This window comes from Gallinula chloropus, assembly GCF_964237585.1.
Source record: "Gallinula chloropus genome assembly, chromosome: 2".
NCBI classification, from domain to species: domain Eukaryota; kingdom Metazoa; phylum Chordata; class Aves; order Gruiformes; family Rallidae; genus Gallinula; species Gallinula chloropus.
This window is the reverse complement of record NC_140086.1, coordinates 107,407,066-107,430,819: the sequence shown is the minus strand read 5'-3', so window position 1 is coordinate 107,430,819 and position 23,754 is coordinate 107,407,066. Positions and strand designations below refer to the sequence as shown.

The 23,754-nt window shown below is 41.9% G+C and overlaps 1 protein-coding gene across 2 annotated transcripts in view; it reads right to left on the bottom strand.

The window, feature by feature from the left end:
- Positions 1 to 23,754, bottom strand: part of GLI3 (GLI family zinc finger 3) — a gene marked incomplete at both ends in the record, with an annotated part of 199,930 nt that overhangs the window by 67,130 nt on the left and 109,046 nt on the right. For both annotated transcript variants that reach the window (XM_084279716.1, XM_084279717.1), the window contains one exon: positions 3,957 to 4,162. In XM_084279716.1, coding sequence (XP_084135842.1) covers positions 3,957 to 4,162 — 206 coding nt within the window. The remainder of the gene's footprint in view (positions 1 to 3,956; positions 4,163 to 23,754) is intronic.

The following is a 23,754-nucleotide window of genomic DNA, read 5'->3' as shown; positions in this document are numbered from 1 at the left end:
TGTGAGCTGAGGTAAGCAGCCTTCATCTCTGTTCTCTGAACCACTTGCAAAGTAGTTAAAATTTCCTTATACTCTGTTCACCAGAAGATAGTACATAAGTTTGCATTAAGTTCCTTAGGTTAATGAGCTGTACTCTAACAAATTATTTTATATGCTTTTATGTTAGTGAGCTCTTCCTTTGATCCCAGCAACTGAATCATGAATGGAAACAAAATTTTAAGCTGAAATTGCTTGAATCACCAATTTAAGTTGAATATACTTTCTTACATAGAATTACTAGAAGGATTATTTGTTTACATTAGAGAATCCAATCCTAAATGCAAACCTTAGAAGCAAAGAATCAACGTTTACACTGAAAGGAGAAAGTTTATTCATCAACAGCATTTCTGAAGTGGATTTATAATCTCTTTTTATTTTTTTCACAGAGGACAACAGAGGAATGTGCTTTTGACATTACAGTGTTAAGTATAAGCAATTTCAGGAAAGATTCGGAAAAACAAATGTACAACAAATGAGAACAGCAATGGCACAAAAACTGAGCTGAGATAAATCAAAGGTTGTTGGTGATCTTTCCAAATTATAATTTGATTTCTCAGTTAAATATAATCTACTTCAGCCACCACCACTTTTTGTGAAATGGCAAGAAATATATTCAGGCTAAATTTTAAAAGAGGAGTTAATTCACACTGAATCATTGATTTTAGAAGTTTTACAGTGGTAGGCAATCACTATATCTTTCCAGACACACTTAAAATACTTCCTGAGCTTTCTGACATAAGCGTCTGGGTTAACTAACAATAACACTGGCTGCAAAGTTTAAAATGAACTGCTGCAGAAAACACAGTGAGCACATAATTGCATTACTAAATGTTCCATATGCTGAGAAATGCTCTGGTGCTCTTTAAAGATCATTCCTTACTACCTTCTTCAAACATAAAAAATTAGCCTACTAAATGATGTATTGCACTGAAGGGTAAATGAAGGGTAAATGGGAAGACCCGTAGCCCTGAATTTCTCCTGTTTATTCCTAGGTAGCTTCAGCTTTGCTCCTCCTGTTTTTACAAGGGGAGACACTTGTTTCTGCATTGAGGGCATTGCTGGGCTTCGTTTGAGCACTCTGCTCCACATATACCACCAGCCCAGTCCTTAAGCCTGCCCTGAGCCCTCCGTGTTACCGAGGAGTCCTCATCCGCCCCCAGCCCACTGGTTCTGCTGGGGAAGGTGAAGTGACAAGACAGAAGACACTCCACCATTACAGCTGCTGTGGCAGTCATTAATTACAGCTGGCAAGACTTGTTGTGAACATGTAACTGCTCTTCGTTATGCTCCAGATTGTTCTGGCTCCTGGCCATCCCCAGATTTGTGAGTCGACAGACTGAGCCCAGTAGTACACTGACCTAATTATCTAACTGGCCTAAAGCAATTAAGGTAGCAAGAGGTATCTCACTACAACTTTCCAAAGAACAGTAACAACTTCCACGATTTCACAGTTCAAATGCTATACGACTCAAGCCACAGTGTCCATTACTTATTAGTACATTACATGCACGTAGCCCTTTACATCACGGGGTGTTATGTGCGTGCTAGCAGTGCCCGAGCTGTCCCTTGGACTACCCCAAAAACCTCCACCGGAAAAAAGCATTTTTCTGTATACCTGACTGATCACACACACTGTGGATTCCAGAGAACAAACTTCAAGGCTTTTCAATAAGCATGTTGTTTTCCTGAAGTATCTCTCAAGTTACTGTGTTTTCACGAGGCGCTGCACAGCATCTGGCCTGCGGTAACTGAACTAGGGTGAGCTGTGGGCCTAGTGGAAATGTAAACTAAGATGCATTTGTTTAAAACCCACAGAAAGGAGCTTAAGCTAGTAAGATTAGCTTGTACTTATGAAAAGCTAAGGTTGTGTGTACAGATCAAAGTTCAGAGGATGAGCGTTAAGCCAGAGCATACTCAATTGTGTTGCCCATGCTTGAATGTCTCGTGCCAACTGAAAGCCCATGGGTATCCAAGGCACCTACATGAAGTGACAACTCAAGTTCACAGACCTGAATTGACACCCATCACCTACGCCCTAGATAAATCTTAGCACTTCTTGTAGCTATGATGGAGCTCCAGACATGCAAGTGTCCATATTTGGGTGAACTGAATAGTTCACTAAGGCTCCAGTGACTGCACTACCTAGAAATCCCTGGACTATAGTGGCAAAGCAGCACACCAACACATTTCTATACTGCAGAGACCAAATTTAGGTGCCCGAATCTGGAACTAAATTCTACCCTGAGACAACACCACTGGCCTGGTGAAAATGGCAAAGCACCTCTAGGAGATCTTAGCCCCACTTCTGGGGTGACAGCTGGGTGCCAGGTAAGATAACCCAGTGTATCTCAGCTAGCACGATGTACCTACATCTATTCAACGTCATGTATCTGACTCCAAGAATGTACACAGGTGAATGTCAGATGCTTGTGTGATAGGTGGCTTCCTTCCCTCCTACCTTTGCATGTTCAACTGGAGCATACCTTAAAGCATAAATGAAATCCTACAGGAAAGTGATCTGAAGATTATTGAAGGAAAGACTGTACAGTGTTCCGCGTGTTAGCTTTTGTGAAAAGTATAAATATACGTTGCAAGAGTTTTCCCAATTTATGCCATTATAGATCTATCATGTTTTTCCTATATAAAAGCTCCAAAGCTCCCCGACTCAAAAGATGTATTTCTGAGCATTCAAATTGTTCCTTCAAAATGCTTTTAGTATTTTTAAATATTTGGCAAATATAGAAAGGGTAGAATTAGCAAGGCTTTATACAATATCCAAAGTGCTGCTAGGAAAGACCTATGTGCGTGCCATACACCTTGACTGACAAATGGTGATTAAAATTTATTCTCATAAGAATATGTGCCCATAACTAATGGATTAACTGTAAAGGTATATGTTCTTATAAGCGAAGATTAATTAGTTATCCGTTTGGATAGGGTGCACTGCTCATTTTTCAAATTCAGCTAAAGGCAGTTTAACTCTGTTCAGTAAGTTTCTGCAGACACTGGGAAGATCTTTCCATAGTTAATAGTTCAGTTCACTACACACGTGTTTGTGAGTATGTTGGATTTTTGCTCTCTTCAGCAAATGTTACAATTCTGAAATGTCAAGGTACTTACTCTATTGTTGAAAAACCCCACTGCTAACAAAACTGAGCCTTTCTGCAACTCTATTCATTGCTCACTTCAGCAAAATATCCATTGAGATGAATAGGAAACATGCCAGAGTAATGACAACAGTGATCACAACAGATCACTTCAACCCAGGTGATGTGAAAGTAATAACCATGGTCACACCAAGACCTAAAGCATTGGTATTTCAGACAGACTACCCACCATTTAAACCAAAGGGACCAGTCCCAATCATCAGACACTTCTACATCAGTGTCATTTTATTTAGCTGAATTGTTGGCTTGGGAAAACTGAGATAATTCTTTATAACTTTAACAGAACTATTGACTAACTATAACAAGTCAGCCCACACTTTATATGACTGAAAAATACAATTTTAATTAACAATTCTTTCACTCCTAAAGGACTCCATGGTAATACACTAGCCTATACTCACAAAGAATCTGGCTTGATTCAGTGTAAATACAACGGCTTTCTTGGGAGATAAGAACCACACACTGGGTCAGCTCCACAAACAAAAGGTATCACAAGACATACACCACCCTTCCAGCTTAAATTTTGAATGAGGCAGGGCTTCTTTTTTTTTTCCCCTGAAGTTTCAACATTTGTGAGATGTACAAATGAGCCGTGATCGGCTGATGAAGTATTGAAACATTTATGACATAATGAATATGCCTGACAAACCTGCTGAAGCTGCTTTGAACAAGGGGGAAAAAAATGTTGACAAGATTAATATAACTTAAGTTGCTACAATGACAGAAAACAGGAAGCCTGTCTTAACCCACCGTCTGTTGGGCTGAGTCCACGGGCTGCAGAGATCATGGAGAGGGATGGGCTGCTGTGCAGGGACCTGATGTAGTCCATGTAAGGGTTAATGTACGGGTGAGGGGTGCTGAAGGGAGACTCCGACGTTGCAGCTGGATTTCGGTGTGGGGAAATTCTAAGGAATGGAAGATCAGAGTATGTGGGGCTGCTGGATAAGGCAGAAGGCCTAGAAAGTAAAACGAAAAAAACAAACAAAAAACCAGCCAGGTTATCTATATGATAAACTACTGTAAAGGTAATACATTTGTTTCTCAAAGAGTAACAACTGGGTTGTGCATGTAACAACTTCCACAAAAGTTCACTGCCTGGAAAGAAAAAGGACAGAAAACGAGTTCTTCTCTCTACCCATTCTTAGGAATGTAATCTGACCAGTTCTAACATGAGTTTATATTTGGTTTAATCTTTACATTCTTCAATACCCTTTCCCCATGGAGTTCGGCAGAAAATCACTTTAATTAGTGTGAAATACGCACCCTGTATATACCATATATTAATTACTGTTGGAGTACAAAAAGCACACTGCGATGCTGGATCATTTACATCTTCAAAAAACACATGGCTATTGGATAAAGAGTCTTGAGACCTACACTGTGCCCACTCCCTTCTTTTGACAGCTTGCTCTTGCTGAAAGTGCAAGATTGCAGGTGTGTAGAAAAGTCATTTCAGAACACCCAAACTTTCAAAGCCATTGAGACCGATGTATCCTCTGGAGCATTTTTTAATTGGTTTCCTTTCCCATGAAAGATGCAGAAAACTTGGTGGCAAAGGAAGAAAGATAGCTGCATATGTTTGTTTTTAGCATGTCACCAGAGGCTTTAGCAAGACCACATTAATTAACCACCTTGCTCCCGTGAAGGGAGAGCTGTGGTGCCTTCTCAAGCTATGTGTATGAAGCTGTGATGAACCATGGCTGAAAGCAAAGATCACAACTGACAGGAGATAAATAACCTGCCATCACTTGCCCCATCATCCTGTCCTGTTGATATGACAGTGTCTGGGCTCCACGTGGAGACCCTTCTCTCGCAGCATCCCACCTTCAAAGGCGCTAGAAAAAGCCCAAATTTCATCAGAGAGCATTGGAGTGCTTGCTCTTCCCAGGCTGCTCTTTGGCAAAAGACAATGATTAAGCCTGTTATGCATTTGCTGTAGCCCAACTAGTTGACCCTAACTAAATGCCTTTTTGTCCCTGTTTTTCAATTAATTTAGCATATATACAGCACAGACACAGGCAGCAGCTGTGAGAGCAGCGAGGGCAGCCTGTACCTTTGATGCTGATTGCTTACATAGAATAATTAAACAAGAAATGTGGGGTTTTTTCCTTAAACATACATGTGCTGCGATCAATGGAGATAGTTGTCATCACCTAGAAGGCCAACAGGAGCCAATTCTGCCCTGCCATCAGCTCAGAAATGCTGCTGTTTGACTGGGACAAAGACTGAAGTTACACATTCCTAACACAACGTTGACTTCCCTGCCACCATGTCCATGAGGGCTCACAAAATCTAGGGAAATAAAGATTTGCCCTCTTATGCTTTTCTCCCTCTTTTCCCTTCCCTTCCCTTCCTTATTTGGCTTTTGTACCTTTCTTGCCCTCCTACAGCTTTCTGCAAGCTAAACCTGTTTAGCCTTCCTGCGTGAAGTTACCTCCTCTCTCCAAAGTTTGTGGGAGAGCTTCACTCATGTGCTGGCAGCAGGTACCAGCAGCACAATCACTCTTTTGTCACCCGAGACAGTGACCCACACAAAGCCCAGCCACCCACCCGCACACCTTCACTGTATTTAAACTGCACTGAGAACCCTGAAACCAGAAGCTGTTTTCTGCCCCTGTGCAAAACAGGCATCTCCTTTCCTCAGAGAACTTTTTCTCTGCGTGGTTCTGAAGCACCTTTGTTATATGAAGGAAATGCAGCTTTACTCTGCTTGGTCCTGTGAAACCCGAGCAGCCGTGAAGCATCTGCTGTCAGGCTGAGCGTGGAAGGCAGGAGTCTTAAAAGTTGTGGTAGTGCATGGAGCAAAAATACCACAGCTGGATATCACATTACAGAGTGAATTTCCCATCCTGGCAATGAAGAAAATACAGTAGTATAACAAATCCAATGCAGGAGTAAGAAAGGAACTAAGTTGCAATGTCATTTTACAACTAATTTTTTCTGATGTGATCTCAGCTCAGAAGGAGTTAGAAACCCAAAGAGAGTACAAGCAAGCAGGAGCCCTGGCCTTATCTGGTGCATATCAAACAGAAAACTGTTTAAAAGCTTTTGCAAGAAGGCTGAAAGTCTGTATCAGCCTCAGCAATTCCCTCTCCAGCTGGACAACAGTCAAATGCTGCCGCAAGAGCGAGATTAAGATCCAGGCTGTCAGCTTCTCTCTCCAGATCCAATGGGAGCCATTCAAGGACACCGGGACTCCACCACTTCTCCTTCTCCTCCTCAGCCCTGCCTCTTCCTCTCTCTGCTCCTCTGAGCTGCTCAGTATTCTAAGGATGTTAGGGAAAGGGCACCGACCTGCGTAACAGCAGGCATATCAACCACATTACCAAAGGCATAAATAAGGACTCGTCCAATTCCACATAAAATTCCCAGCTCTGTGCTCTAATGTTTACTAATCTCTCTCCAACATCTGATCTTCATGTGCTGGTGCTAACTTCACTCACTTCCAGCCCATACTTTCTTCACCCTTCTGTGTTTCTAGACCCACCCTTCCCCCTACAGTCCCATTTTCCCTTCTTCCCAGTTCTGCTCCCAGCTCCCACTGTCTGAGCTCTTCTGATTTATTCCGATAGATGTCACATATCCTTCCCTTCTTTTCCCTCCATGATAAACTTCAGTATTCCTTCCTTCACTTCAAGAATGGGTGCAGCCAAACACACTTATTATTGGTTGTGGCTTTCCAGTACTGCCTCTCATCTTTATGTGGCAAACCTCTCTGCGCACCAATGAAAAGAGACTTTGTCCCATGTACCTAACAAACAGTACAGCCCAGGAGTGGCTCTGCAGATGTTCATTCAGTGACAAGCAAATCAATATCCAGATGTGGGTACCAGTTTCCCCATCACCTTTATTTCATCACAGAATCACAGAATCATAGGGGTTGGAAGGGACCTCAAGAGATCATCAGGTCCAACCCCCCTGCCAAAGCAGGCTTTCTAGGACAGGTTGCACAGGGAGGCGTCCAGACTGGTCTTGAGTATCTCCAGAGAAGGAGACTCCACAACACCCCTGGGCAGCTTGTCCCAGTGCTCTGTCACTCTCACTGTGAAAAACTTCTTCCACATATTGGTGTGGAACTTCCTGTGCTCCAACTGGATACTGACCCTAACACATCTATCTGCTCTTTAAATTCCAAATGACAATACTGGACTGTAGAGAGAAGCCAGCCAGAGCACAGCATTTTATAAATTAAACTTCCCTGGTTTATTACATGTGTATTTTGTCCCCGGCCTTGGCAAATGGTGTTCTGTCCTGGATCTGAGGCTACTTTGCAGGGCACGATGAGGCTTCAGCATGAAAAAAAAGGCACAGACATTTTCAGTGATACTGCCTGAAACTTTATGCCTTGCTCTGCATCCTCTCCTACAAAGGGGTTTTCCTGTTCAACAGCATACTTGGAGTACTAAGGTTTCCTTCAGTGAAAGAGAGAGTGTGAAGCAGATGCATGCTCTTTTCTTACTCAGGACCTTTGTGTCTACTCCTGGAGATCCTGCAACTCAACTCAAATTTCATACAAAGCCTATCAGACTTTTCATACTTACTTGAAAGTCGGAGGTCTCCAAGTTTGGGAGTAAAAGAGACCCTATGGTTGTGTTTCATCACAGCAATTTTTATCCTGGCACATTAGGCTGATTGTATTACACTCGGTAACCTTGATTGCAGCTACAGCCCTGACATAAAAGAGAAGCAGCAGAGAAGAAGGGCAGGAGCAAAGACTGCCCCCCTTTCTCTCCAGGCTGCCTTCCCACCCACTACTAAGGTGCCTTCTAAGACACAGGTTTTCCCAGTCCCCTTCCATCTCTATCCTGCCAACTCTTCCCTGTCTGTTGCCCTGGAGAATCTTGACTGCTGGGCAGGAGAACGGCACACATATGGTGAGGCAGTGAGATCACCATGAGGGCAAGCAGGTGTATTTTTTCCTATTAGTCATGACACTTTTGCTTGACAAATGCGGCAGAGGCATCTGCAAAGTCTTAACAACTTAGGTGCTCACAGCAGCAGCTGCAAACAACATGACATGTGCAGCAAATCACAAGATGTTTGAAGCCACTTGTTTGGTTTTGGTTTTTGTTTTTTAAATGCTTACCCTGGCCCCTGCTGAGCTACAGGTGAGCTGTGTGTAAAATTTCAGGCATTACTAATGAAGGTGGTGTGTCATTTCATTTTGCTGCTTACAGCTGCAAAAGTTGAACTCTGCAGAGTTTTGGGTTTTTTTAACTGGTGAAGGAAGAGTACAGGAATCTGGGAAGTGATGTGGCAAGCATGAGTGAGTTGTACGTACTTCCAATGCATCTGCATGCACAGATCATTGCCTACTATTATACTGAAAGGATCTCACATTTTTTCCATCAGCAGAGAGAGTTGGGGGGGGGGGGGGGGGGGGGGGTGGTGGTGTATCTCATACCATGTCATTTTGGTTGGGTTTTATACCTAAGCATAAGCCATTTTTTTCAGTGAAGGAGATCAGATGCTCCAAATGCAAGTGGCAATCCTGTTCTTTTCTCTGGTAGTAAGAGAGTGGCTAACTCATGGAGGTGAAATACTGCTGCGTGGCTATGACTAGAGGTACAAAGCCCCAGGTTGGTAAGCAAGCACAGAGCTTGGTCAAATACGTGGCCCTCCAATCACCCTCTCAGTACCATCTGACAGGGCTCAGGAGCAGTCTCCAGACTCTGACAATGTCCCTGGTGCAGGGGAGTGAGGTGTGACAGGTTTAGCTCCATCTGGTAGGCCAGACTATTCCCTGCCTTATCATGTTCTTCCCTTTAACTTGCACCTCTCCCTTACCTCTGTTCCTGAACTGCTCCAGTAGCACAAGGCAGAAGGAAACTGCAGGCGGGGAGATACAACTTCCTTGAATTCTGTACATTCAAATAACTAAAATATTTGGCAATTCTGAGCCCCTAAAATTGATGACTGACAAAAATATTAGTGGCTGTTTTCCAAGCTAATAGACCAGTAACAGTCCAGAAATTTCACAAGAAAATAAGAACACTGAACACAACTTTCCCATTCTTTTTTTCACTCCCTTACCAACCAAGTTACACAGTTTTATCATTCATGTAGACCCAGTAAAGATCCAGGCAGAGGACCAGCCCAAAGTACCATGAAAGCATCTTACCTGGATTTACACTTGTAATCAAGTAAGTAAGGGTGGTTAGCCCAGGAGTTTAAGGAGAGGAGATGGGAAGAAGAGATCTTGTGCAGGGTGCTAAGGCAAAGCAAACATCAGCAGCTCTTTAAGGCAGGAGCCAAGGTTAATCCCAGACAGACAACACGCCCCATGCCACCAGATCTGAGAAGAGCAACCAGAGCCAGGTGCTGATAATAAGGTCCACAAGCAGTCTAAGACAAGACAAAGTAACAAACCCGGTCCAGGGCAGAGGTTAGTCAAGCACAGGAGGAGACAGGACCAAGGACAGGACAGGAGACAAACTACACTACAGTTCTGAGAGGCCCATCCAGGAGAACAGGTACCTAGAGCACAGGTTCTGAGCTCAGCCAGAAGCAGAACAAGAGACACACAGCATAGCTCAGACAGGAACTAAAGGCCCCAGGCTGAGCTTAAAAAGGGCTTCTGGGTGCATGGGGTGTGGGTCTTAGGTGAGGCTGCTGAAGACAATTATGGCTCATTAGTGGCCTCAGGGCCCTCACACTGGGTTTCCTTGCTTTGGAGTCCTTAAACATGAATAGACATGCCAGAACATCAATATAGCACATACTGAAAAGTACATCAGGCCCTGGGGAGCACAGTGACCCCCACACTTGTTATAGAGGCCTCTTAAATAGCACTGTTTCCTGGAAGCAAGGTAAAGCCACTCAGGACAGCCACAAAGGTCTGTGTCACAGGAAAATCTGGATGAAATTTTGAGGTTGGTTTGGTGTTAGAGAAGTGATCTGTCATAAATGGTTTCCAAATAGTTTTAAGCTGTGCTTGGGCAAAAAAACTCTTCTATGCACAGCCCATCTTAAAAAAAAAAAAAAAAAAAAAAATCATGGCAATTTAAGCATTTCCTGACTTTAAAGGAAACTAAATCCATGACTGGAAGTTTTAATGCCAAGTTTTGTCCTGATAAATTTTTAAAAGGCTCTTTTATGAATCTGTTGAAAAATACATTTATATTGAAAACAGCAAGTGATCCTTAACTATAACATTGTAAATATGACACTGAGCTGAGGTTACAGATGGAACAACAATCTATCTCACAGAACAAAGCTTGTCAACGAAGTGGGATGAAATATTGTAACATAACCTAATTTATTATTGCCTTTTCATCCATCTTGTTATATTATGAAAGTGTCAAAGTTCAAACCTCGATATTTAATCATTTAACAGTACGTTATTCAATGCTGGAGCAAGCATTGATGGCATAACTCTCATACACTGTTTCTCTGATACCTGTTCAATTCAGCTCTGCTTGGAGAACTGAAAAGCATTAAACTCAATAAACTGCCTATGATCCTTCTTTTTCCTTTTTTTTTTTTTTTTTATTTTTCAGGAATAATCTTCTGATGGCTGCCCCAAAACATTAAATCTTATTTCTAGTAGATCCTGGAAAATGAACTAACAGAAAGGACTTTCTTGTTATGTAGTGACTCCTATTTTAAGGTACCTGGCTCAGTTCCTTTGGTAATACCTCCCATGTTAAATGAGATTTGTTTAATGCCGTAGAGGCTTGTACAGACTGACCCTTCAGCAGCCGCAGTCAACAACTGGCTAATAAAAGGTTTTTATAACAAGAAAGCTGAGCTCTAAGAATGTAAGGCTTGATCCTAGAAATACAAGTGAGAACTATTCTAATACCTGTGATTAGCCCAAATGATCAAGTCCCGCCACACTGTTACAAGCACATCTGTGGTTGTAGGTGCTTAATAAATCAGGGTCAGGTAGCTAACTGTATGCCCAAATGATACAGAAAAATTAAGTTAAATAAACATCCTGCTGCCCAAAATGTTTAGTTGCTATTGTAAGCTTCAAACCTTTATAAACTGCAGTCAGTGGGAAACTGTCCACTGATTTAACTGATAAAGCTTTTAAGTGGTCATGGACGTGATCTTCATAACCACAAAGCGCTGACCCAATTCTGCTCCCAAGAGTCACCAGTAAAACTGTCAAGGGCTTCAATGCAAAGTGAGTAAGGAGTATTTTTACAATGCAATTCCACAGTCCCTTTCCTCTTTGTCCTTTTAATTGAATTTGTAAATAATCAGACCCCTATAGTATGGGAAATAATATAAACTTTTAATACTTTTTTTTTCCCCCAGAAATTGTTTCTTAAAATGGGTAGTCTGTTCCCCTAAAATCACTCACTGCTCTAAAGCTGCTCGATTTTGTTCTTGTACTAAGCAAAACAAAGCAAATTATTTAGAACCTTTACAGAATTAGAGAGTCAATGCATAGAAAAGTCAGAACATACTTCATGTACTTCATGTAAAAAAGCTCAAGTGCTATAAAGAGGTAAGCTGTATTATCGTAGCGGTGCAAAAGAGGAGGGAAAATGAGAACATGGTTAAGCCCTAATACGGAAAGAACTCTGATTTCCTCTACTCCTTTCCATATTCCAACACTTAGTCAATATTTTGCTCGTTTTTCCTCCAAAATTAACACCGGAACCATAGCCAGTATGGGGAAGTCAGTCACACAATCATTTTTGGTAGCAATCTTCTATTCTGTGGATATATGTAAAAATAAATCATGAATGGGTCAGTGCCTGTGTAGTTTATATGTATGAGGAACAAGATGGGGGTTTAAGGTACACGGGCACTAGTTTGGTTTCCACAAACCTATTGCTGTGCCACCTTGACCAAGTTTGTTTACTTCCTCACCTGTAAAACTATGGCAAAGCACTTAAAGTGCTTGGCATCTACAGTGGAAAGGGTCAGACCAAGAGGTACTATGTTATTAGTATTTCCTCACTGAAGCAAGGACAAGGTCTTACAAAACACATGCAGCTCTGGAATGTAAATTCCTAACAATATACAAATAACCTCACTTTGTGTTAGAACGAAACCTTTCTCCCTCATGAAGTTAAAAGGTATAGTTGCAAGGAAAAAAAAGACATAAGTGACTCCTAAAGGAAATGTTCATGGTGCTAGAAATCATGCAGAACATTAACCAACAACCCAAAGCAAAAGAATATTAGTCTGGTTCCCCCTTCCTTCTTTGGGAAGTGTTAATATTATGTAGTTACAGTTAAAAATTGGCTACATTAATCAAGGCACTAAATCCCTAGTCAGTGACTGTATTCCTATTTTTCAACTGATGGACTGCCTGAACACAGACCCAGCTTTTTTTACATACGCTCTCTGCTACTTGTAACACTTCTTCAACAACCCAACCATCAGCTTGTGGATTCCCTTAAGAGGAGTTTGCACTATAAAAAGCAATGAATATTCATTCCATCATTTAATATTTTGTTTACATAAGGTCAGCTGTAATGCTGGTGACCTTCAGCCCCACAGAAACACCCATGTTGACTACAGTAAGCACCTGCTTCTTCAGATGCCACTGAGTTAAGGTACATTCATTTCACTACATGAGTCTTGACTTGGAGTCTTGACATGCATTCTTTAAACATCTATGAAAGTATAGTTTTGACTTATTTTTTTCTTCTTTTTTTTTGCAAAATACAAATAAACCCTTCTACAGTCTCCTAGTATTTCTCCAAGTCAAGCCCAGGCTTCTTTGTTCTCCTTCTCCCATGAGGCAATCACCCCCCAACAAGCTGCCTCCCCTTTTCCTTCTCTGTCCATTCTACCACCAACTGATGTCAATGCCTCCAGGCAGACCCCTGAAACACTGTCCACTTGGCCTTTGCACGCAGAGCATCCCAGCTTGCCTCTCCTTCCTCCCAATCTTTCTCAGGACTGCTGCAAGGAAACTGGTGACTAGGGAGAGGATTATGTGGATTTACTTGGCAATTTCTTTGCTTGTACAAAGGGGTCAAACATACAAAAACGTGACTGACTAATTACTCCCCCCAAACACCACTTGGCTTTCAATGGACATCCTCTTGCAAATTTTGTGGCAGCTGTGTAAGCTTTTACTGCTCCCAACTACAATGCTGGTGGCCCCTTCCCAGCAATTACGGCCGCCCTCCCCAAGCACAGGCAGCACATATCTGCCACTAACCACTTCAGTACACAGTCTCACTGAGCCACACCAGAGTTGCCAGACTATAAATGGGGCAAAGGCACACCATCTGACTGTGCTGAGGGACAAGGAATAATCTTCAGGGCGAGGAAGACAGTTGGGCTGGTAACCCCTGGGGCCATCAGAGGTGACTCACCAGAGTTCATTTGCCAAAGCGATCTGACCTCCAGCTCTTCCTGGAAGAGCTCCTTGTATTTGCGCAACACTCAGCAGAGCTCTGATCCTGCTTGGAGCTGTTGGATGTTGCAGCAATGCAAACAGTAAATAAAAGTCATGCTAACAAGGCTGTGTTTTCCATCCCTTGCTTCTGGTAGAGCCTTACCGAGGCACTGCCTTTCTTGCTCAGTTCTCAGTGACATCTGCGAACCAACTATAAGTAGGGTAAGACCCAAGACTTACATAGCACCTCCAGTCTCAGTGCTGGTAAATTTTTGTTCCCCTGCCTTCAGCCAGTTCCAAGTCTATTGACTTGCAGTCATTAATGTACCAAGGAAAACATATTAATGCTGCATAATACTCATGATCATGAATATAAAACAGATGCACACGACAAGCAAATGTTTTTCGAATAAATCCTGGAAAAGTGTTGCCATACATTGGAAGAGGGACTGCCATGGAACTCAACCTACCATTCTTTTTTCAAACTATGCTGTATCACAAAGTCTGCAGCATATTCATTACCTGTTGTTATTAATAACAGACTGGACAGTGAAATTACCAACTGCATTCCTACAGCAAACTCTGCTGCTCTGCAATTCTCTGTTGATGATCTAGAGGTGGTGTCATTTGGTATTCAAATGCTGGCCTCCTCTCAGCTACAGGCAGGGCCTGCCATCTCTTAAAGCCTTTAGCCACAGTGGCACCATCGTATGAGTATGTGGGCATATATAAATCCTGACGGCATCCATGTATACCCCTTCCTTCCTTTCCTCGTACTGTCCCTTGCAAAAGAGGGGGTCAAAGGAGTGTCAGAAGCTTTCTGACACTTAGTACTGTTAAGACAGCTAATTGAATAAACATTTGTTTAGCATTCACTCCTATTTCACTGATGCATTATGAGAATGAGAAGAGTTTTATTCCCCTTCTCCTCCATCCTCCCCCTTCCTCAGGAGTGCCACTAGCTGTTATCGCGGTGACTAATGTGCTGTATGTGGCCATTATAGTCTTCAACTTTGAAATTACACCCAGGATGAACGATAGGCTCTGCCTGTATGCTGATTGGAGTTGGATGATGATTGATTAGAAGAAAGTCAGACTACGTAGCCATGCAAAAAGAACTGCACTAAGCCATGAGCTTAAACACTAAAGAGCATTTCACCAGTGGCTTCAGAGCTATTAGATGTTTTCATACGAACAACATTTCGCACATCCAGGTTTGTGCATTTTATCTTTATTCTTTCAAATCCTGAAATTGCTTGGATAAGAGGGTTTTATATATATATTTATACACATTTCTAAGAGGAGCCTGAACTTTTAGGGGAAATTGAAGAGGCTTTGTGTCAAGTACAGCTAAATCCAGCCTTTCTATATCAAACCCCTGCTAGAAAATTACTGTGCAGATGATAAGGCTGAAAGATATAATAAAAAGTGACTCTACTCAATTTACACTGCAATATTGGTATGACTGAATATTTTTCATTCAGGTGACTGATAAAATCACTAAACTGTATTGCAGATAAATAAAGGAGGCTTCTGTCAAGAATAAACACCATTAATCATGAAGTCTCGCCCTCTGAGTGGCTGTGCTATGCAACTGCACAAATGCACCATCACAAGTGGCATGTGACCCAGTGCCTCCTTTCTTCCCCTGGCTCCCTGGTGACCCTGTCTTCTTAGGAAACTTTTTTTTTTCCCTTCTTTTTTCTTTTTTTTTAACTGCCTTTACAACATTTGGAAGTTCTTTAGTATCTTTTCCATTTGAGTTTACACGCGATTGCAACTGAAATCTGAATTTCAGCAACGATGTGTTCAGCTAGAAATTGATCCCCTGAGACAAATGAACCAATGCAGACTCCGGCCGCATTGCTGTAAATCCAGTGTTACAGTGGGAAGCCCGTATTTAAACTGGTGAAGATGAGACCTTTGTAATTCTACAGCTGAAGCAAGTAGGAACATCTTATCAGCTCCCCCAAGCCTCCTTCTTCCCCTTTTCTCCCAGAGCCCCATTTTCTTCCCAGTTCCATTCCTTACATTCGCTGTTTCCACAGACATGCCGTGTTTCTTTTTTGAACCTGTAAATACAAAATTTCTCAGTGCTGCACAAGCACCTGGGCAGAACCGATGGGTTTCCTTTCAAAAAACAAATTTTAGATTGCTAAAACTGGACATGTGCCACAAGAAACTGTTATCCCACAAAAGCACAGTCATACAAAAAGAAAACCAGACAACTTAGGTAACCTTTTTGTAACCTGTTTCAGAGCAAGTGATGATTCAATAGTGGCCACGTTATTAAGCCGGAATGAAGCAGTGCCCTACACACTAATGAGGTTAAAAAATGTAGTTAGGTCTTCATGTTAAAGGCACTTAGCAAGCAGTTTGCTTGGCGAAGACCAACTGTGTGTTGGAGCAGAGGACTAATCACACAGGCAGGAATCAAATCGACTGGAAGAATTAGGAGACTTGTGGCCCCGAGGAATGTAATTCATGCAGAAAAGCAGTTGTCAGAGTGAGGCCAGGGAACTGTGTGGGAAGAAAGCAAAATAAACAGCTCAACAAAGAAAACAAAGACGCTCAAAGAGTGGCTTTTCTAATGCTTGAGTACACTGAAACTTCAGTGGGTGCATATGACAAAAACATCATCAAAGAGGTCCTCTACACAAGCAATACACCGGTGAATGGTGCACTGGTTGAAAAACACTCCGAAAATGCTCGAAGGTCTTTAAAAAACAACCTTGAAGTCACTACGCATAGCAGAGAAAGTGAAGATACCTACCAGAAAAACATGCAAATGGTACAACCCTAAGAAGACTTGAAATGGTTTCTGCTATTACTCCTGATTCCTCTATCGCTCAGAGATCAGAAGAGGACGCAGCCCGCACGCAAAGAGCGCTCCTGCCTATGTGCAGTGATACTCTCCTTGGAAAAGCAGCATTGCTAATTGGGATCCACTCCCCCAGCGTGAGGGCCAGACGACCGCATGCACCGTGGGGATTACCTGCCCAAGCAGAAGAGCTTGAGGCTGGTCCTACATCTCAACAAAACTCATGGGGCATGCACAGGAAGTTTTTCTTGTGACGTGTATGACCCGCTACAGCAGAGATTAAACTTTGTAATAAACTGATGAATAGAATATTTTGCAAATATTCTGCTCTCTCAAAAAACGGTATTTTGAACTAAAGGCTTATTAGTCACATAATTTAATGTTTTGAAATTTTTAGACAATGAAATATCCGTCACTGATGATTTTTCTGAGCCCTCTCTACCCCGCAGTGGAGAATGCCATGTTCACTACTGCTTCAGCAAATTTAAACAACTCTTCTTCCCTTAACTCCTTCCTCCCACCAAGGCAGCGGTAAAGCAGGCGTTCATTCTTCTGACAAAGTACCTAAAAAGCCTCTCTTGTTACCTCAAATGAACGCTCTCCTCAATGTCTGTTCTGTGATGCCAAGAAACATTCCTTTGCCAAATTAAAAACAAAAGCATAACCACCTCTTCAGCTTTCTGTAAGTCACATCCACAGTATCACAAAACTTACATTTAGGAGAAGAAAAAAAAGTTTATCTTCAGTTCTATTTTTATATGTTAAAAAAAAATCTTAAATGTTTAAAAAAAAATCATGTTGGCAACAACAAATAAAAAAATCAGTGTGTCTCTCCTATTGCACTTGCTACCTGAATTTGGTTGTGAAGGGAAGACTTGACTAAAATTCTAACTTTGAAGGACAGTGATGTGAAAGTTGATATTCATGAGGATTAGTCATTACTACCGAACCGAATTTACCAGTTAGAATTTCTCACTTAATACTGCTTGCAGCAGGAAAATAAATCATACAGATGGACAGAAATTTGTGTTAAAATTTTCTCTACGTACATTTCAAACACAAATTGTTTTCTGAAATGCCTCCTTCACACTGCCCTAAGACAAATCCATGATTTGGGGAAGAAAAGATAATTTGAAAGCACACCTCGGTGACAGTACCAGACATACAGAACACGCCTATAGGGTCCCCAGGACTGCGAGTCAGGGAGTGACCCTACCCTATGGAAGCACAACTGCTTCTGAACTTCTCCCATCCTACGAGAACCACTGCAAATAGGTGGTGAGCCACGGATCAGCACCAGCACCCATGAGGACAGTAGGACTCCCAGCTAAACAATGCAGAACTTAAATCAAGTGTGAATGCTGGTAAACCTAAGTTAAGGAGGGGGAAGAAAGATACTCTGCCAACAGTCAGTTTTGGTATTTTCTCTGACAGTTTCAAAGGTCCAGGTGTGGGAGCTGGCTGGAGCGCAACCAAATCAGAGTGGGAAAACACTGAGTTCTCATGTTGGGCTAAGAAGTTTTGTCTCAGCCAGCCCCTCTTCTTTATTTGATCCTGCAGGCACTGAAAGCCATTGTGGTACTGCGTAATCCGCACAAGTCAGTTCTCATGAATAGTGAATATATAATGGCTGGTGCACCACAGCCAACAGAAGAAATGAGATAAAGGCTTCACACTGCTGTTCCTGCTTTATTTGTGCCCCAAACTGAAGCTACAAATGCGTTTATTGAGAGAAGCTGTAACTTTGAACAGCCTCAAGAATCAGAAATGGGTGGGAACACTGCTTCTAATGGGGCCATAGGGGAAAATGTGAAAAACAAGCATTAAGTGTAAAGTAAATGAATGTTCTGGTTGCACGTTTTTACAAAAGCAGTAACTTCAACTTTGAAGCTTTTGAAGTAAACGCACTAAATCTAAATGCATCTAAATGCTGGAAACATCATTTCCCTAAACAAAATAAGAAGCTGCATGCACAGGTGAAAACCACAGAAGGGAATAAAACCGGCCAACTTCTGAGACGCCTGTACCAGCAGGAAAACCCACACGTTTGTTACCTCAGCACCTTTGCAATTCAATCTAATCACAGGAAGAGAAACACAGTACCCACAAAAGATGTGAGGATTGAAGCCTGATGTCCAAGGAACGAGTACAGCAAGCCAAGAGGGAGGCAGCTGCACAAGCTTTCTTGGCACTGCCTTGATGATGTACGCTGACAGTGATCTTCCAGGGTGAAGAAGAGAACACACAGTTGCCCCTGGTCATTCAGCTCCTGCCCTCCCCACCAAATCTGTCTACAATATTGTTAAATGGGGCTATTTGCGTTGGTGGCCTCTATAAAGTGGACTAGACTATCAATCTTTTCTTCCACAGGCCAGTGGAAAAGGCATGATAAATCTAGGCTGAATTTCATCAGAGGACATGGGTCTGAAAGATGCATATCTCTAAAGAGATAGCCACTTAAATCTGATATGTTTAGAAACTCTCCCTCATGTGAGATACTCCCTAATTTTCTGTTGATCCTTAACACGGCCGGTCACAGCACCTCATAAATACTGCTTTCAAGAAGACAACGGGTCCTTCGGAAGCTTTGTATTCCTGGCTCATGGCCTTCAGGATGTTTTGTCTCTGCATCTAACCTCTGTGGGGTCTCCAGAAAATCACTGACACCCCTATATGTTTAACTGTAAATACAGTCATAATCTATTGTAGGATCAGAGCTATACAGTCAGTGCTGGACTCGGGGACTAAGCAATACATTTGTGCCTGATCTTTAATAGCAACTTCATAGAGCCCAACCTCAATAAAAAAGCTGCTTCTAAAATCAGGTCCTAAGTCCTTCTTTGGTCATGCACAGCATCCTAAGAGCAAAAATCAAGCAGCATAACATTTTTCTTTAAATCATTTCCTCTATTAATCAATAACATGAGTCACAAATGTTGGCCCAGCCTACCCTGAGGTACACAGATAAAACACCCATTGAGCACATTCCCACATTCCTCTGGGTGGTATTAGAGTCTTGTCTTTTTTTTCCTAGCATCATATAATAGAGTGTGCAAGAGGCAGCTAGTCTCCTGCATCTCAGAAGCACAGTCCACACCAGCTCAAGAGCCTGCTTTTTGTTACAAATAAGTAAACCAATGTTGGTTTATACACATCTATATACAATGTTGGTTTATACACTATTTATATACATAGATATATATACACACACACTTATAAAAAAATATAGTGACTTTAGAAAGGGGTGACAAAAAGGGAAACAAGGTATTATTTAACTGCCGGCTTTTTTTTTTCCTTTGGGAAAAAACTCTGAACTACATCCGGTCCATAGTCCCAAGATTACAGGACACGATGCCTTTGTTGGGGGAGAAGACTCTCTGAATCAGGGAAAGATTATGTGAGAGTACGAAGATGCTTTGTGCTCCTACATTGCAGATGTACTACTCACTGCTCACATTTAATCCAGTTTAAACCTACTCTCACTTTAGGGACTTTCCAATTCACAACACAGAAATCTCACCAGTACCTTTAAAAAAAAAAATAAAAAGACCACAAAAAAGAGATGAAAGAAGGAAGGAAAGAAGGAAAGAAGGAAAGAAGGAAGGAAAGAGGGAAAGAGGGAAAGAGGGAAAGAGGGAAAGAGGGAAAGAGGGAAAGAGGGAAAGAGGGAAAGAGGGAAAGAGGGAAAGAGGGAAAGAAAGAAAGAAAGAAAGAAAGAAAGAAAGAAAGAAAGAAAGAAAGAAAGAAAGAAAGAAAGAAAGAAAGAAAGAAAGAAAGAAAGAAAGAAAGAAAGAAAGAAAGAAAGAAAGAAAGAAAGAAAGAAAGAAAGAAAGAAAGAAAGAAAGAAAGAAAGAAAGAAAGAAAGAAAGAGAGAGAAAGAGAGAGAGAAAGAAAGAAAGAAAGAAAGAAAGAAAGAAAGAAAGAAAGAAAGAAAGAAAGAAAGAAAGAAAGAAAGAAAGAAAGAAAGAAAGAAAGAAAGAAAGAAAGAAAGAAAGAAAGAAAGAAAGAAAGAAAGAGTAAGAAACGCTAAGACTGTAACATTTCAGTTCTCTTTGAAGCAAGATTTAACATGAGTGGAAGAATTGTACTGAAAAAAAAGGAGTCTGTCACAGTCCAGTACCTCACAGGCCACTGCAACAAGTTTGACAGCAGCCTCTATAGAGTTGGCTTGCTTCTGGTTCACTGCACGTGAATACCACAGTCAATATCTGCTCACTCGACTAATACTGCTGACTACAGCACAAAGAACACAGGAATTTTGTCCAAGAAACCACAGGCTCAGAGCCTCTGAATGTGCGCTATATTTAGAGTGTGCATTCTTTGCAGCTGATAACAGAATGAGATAATAGAAATTTCAAGCAGCAGAACTCTAGCACTGCTGCTATTCTGTGCATTTTTTTTTGTAAATGTTAAATTAAGATAATGATCCATGTGTTCTCAATGTTTTTTGCGCATTAATTTTTCTTACTTGTTTTGTTCATGTTTCTCCTCTGATTTTTCACCTCTCTCAGACTCTCTATAGATCCTTAGGTTAGTTTTAACTGTGAAGATCTAGAATTACTGACTCCGTGATAAATGCAAGCAAAGACAGTCAGCCTATTCTATAAGGAGGAAGCATGCACTCACACACACACACAAATGTGCACCCTCGTACACATATCCAGACACAGGGAGCACCCCTGAAGCTCCAAGTCATGCCTAGCTATTCCTCAGTCCACAGAAAAGCGTTAAGTACAAGAAGAAGGTGTCCCGAGGCATGACTTTGCAGGCCATTCATGTTGTTACCATTGTCTCCTTAATTCACACCGGTGTGAAAGCCTGCTGTAGGGAACCACGTCTCACTGGCAGCCCAGACTTTGTCTAAGCATGGTTAACTACCCAGATGGGGTAAGCCAGCTAAGTGGCAATACCATACTGCTGATAAACCTGTTTCTCTGCAGAAACCTAAGGCAAACCTCTCCAAGGGAAGAGCTCCAGCCCCACCAGACAAACCTGTGCCACTCTGCCACTCAGGTGGGGCTCAAGCAACCAATTCCCTTTTAGAGCAGCAGGAGAGAATTCCAGAGGGCCCCCTCTTCCTCCTCACCCTACGTTGCCCCGGGAAGTTGCCCTATGAGTTGTGGCTGCTACTGAGTGACCGTATCATGAGAGGTGGTCAGCCAGCAGCCCGCCAGTGAAGGCATGCCCTTCTCATTAAGGCTGGGGGCTGCTGCCTCTCGAGTGCTTTTCCCAACACACACACACAAAATCCAAAACAGGCCGTTGCTTTTCCCAAGCTTTACCTTCTAAATTAAAAACCTCACCAAAATTTTCCTCTTATTTCAATTGCTGTAGCTCCTCCAACCATCCCCAAAATCAAGCTGGCTGTACAAGAAGAACAAAGAGCCACTGTTAACGCAATATTTATCTGCTGCTATTGTTTCTCCTTTATAAATCTGTAGTTCCTTGGCATTACAATTAGCTACTCCAGAGAAAATGATTATGTCACAAAGTATTATCCGCCACAGAAACAGATGAATGATGTGAACCAAATGTAATCTGGTGCGCTTAGAGGCAATTCTGTTGACTTTCATGTAAATGTGCTCGCTAAAAATGGGGATGGTTTTTAGCAGTGAATCCTTATTTGATCTAGAATTTATTTGCAAGTGGAGATGAACTTTTAAATAAAGATACACTTTTCTCAGTACTGTCTGGTTTTTCATAGTATGAAGAGAACAAATCTGTAAGAAATACATGAGAGTTTAAATGAGTGTTGAGAAACTTTAGACTACAGCTTTCCTAAAGAAATCAATATAATTTATGCAAACCACCTACATTCAAAAATATTTACCTGTTTTTAACCGACATCTTAACCAACCTTTTTTTTTTCTTTGAACCGTCTCAATCAAAAATTTAAGAGAATCATATACATCCCTTTCTTCTCGCAATTCAATATATGCCACCAAGGGTTTGCCTTCCAAGCTTTTCACAGTTTCAGACAGTTTTTAAAAACAGTCTGTTTCTGAAGCTACTCGGCAAGCCTGCTTGCAATGGAGAATTTACAACCTGCGAAGTCGTAAGGTAAATATTACTAAACAAGCATCAACAGCTAAACAAAACACTCATTCACTATTTTAAATGATGCAGCAGCATACACCGAGTGGGAGATGGCAGCTCTGGTGTAGACTCAGGCTTCATCTACCACGCTTTGTAAAAGGCCTGGCACTGACAGAAAGCTATCTACTGAAGTTTACACGCAGGTGCCTGGCCCTGCTATTTTACTTCTGTCAGTTACCACCACCGCGCTGCTCTGCCACTAAGAAAAAGAGGCATAGATGTTGCTTGCAGAGCCTACAACACAGTGTAAAACAAGCTGGGTAACCTTAACGAGCCGCCAGACCATGCTTGCTGCCTTCTTCTCAAAGATTCACTATAAAAATTCTACAGACTAACTCTCTCCACTTCCAGGGACAGGTTTCTCAGGGTGTTTCCTATTTAACACAGTATTTCTCCCCTCTGACAGAAAGTACTTTCATGGATGGTTTTGGAAAGCTGTAACTACAGTCATCTTTTCATGTCCCAAGAGTTTCCCAGTCTTTCTTCTTCGATGGCTCCTGGCTAAACCATAAAACCCGTTCCAAGTCTTAAAGTAATTAAAGCCAATTCAACGAGTGATGTTTTTCACACTGGGTGGGGCTCTCCTTCCCACTGTGAAAGGATCAATGAATCCTCTGACAAGCGGAGGGACTCCTTGCCAAGTCTCCAGCTTAGAGGTAAAGCAGCAGGTAAAAGATTTAGGGGGTTTAAACACTAAGAATTTAAAAAGAAGTAAGAGCTTGGGAATGAAAGTGTAAAGGAAAAATCAAAATGTCAGTGATGAGGCTGGGAAAACCTAAATGTCCTATCCAACTCATGGCAAGCAGTTTCTCTCATAATCAAGGGTGTGTTGCGGAGCCAACAGTTCAATCTCCTTGTGTTTGGACATCACCCATTGTACTGTGTGGTACAAAATCAGAGGCTGATGAAAGCTGAATGTCTGGGCCTGACTTTCCTTTTCACCCTTGTGTAACTGATACCTGTATAAATTACCTATGAAATAACATATCTAAGAATCAAACTCTCTTTTTATTGACTTGAAGCTGACTACAAGCAAAACACATGCTTTGCCTCACCAGCAGTGCGTTCACAGAGCTCAAAGTTATCTGTTCAAGGCACTCGTGTTAGGCATGTGCACAATTCTCTGTATGCGCATCATTCCAGGGCCTAAGACTGCCAAACTGAGATGCCACTAGCCTCCATCAGAGGGAAGGAGAGGGAAGGAGGGGGAAGGAGAGGAAAGGAGAGGGAAGGAGGGGGAAGGAGAGGGAAGGAGAGGGAAGGGAGAATGTTGGTTGGTTTCCTAAATCACTATGGTAAAATTCATTAGTAGAAGTTTG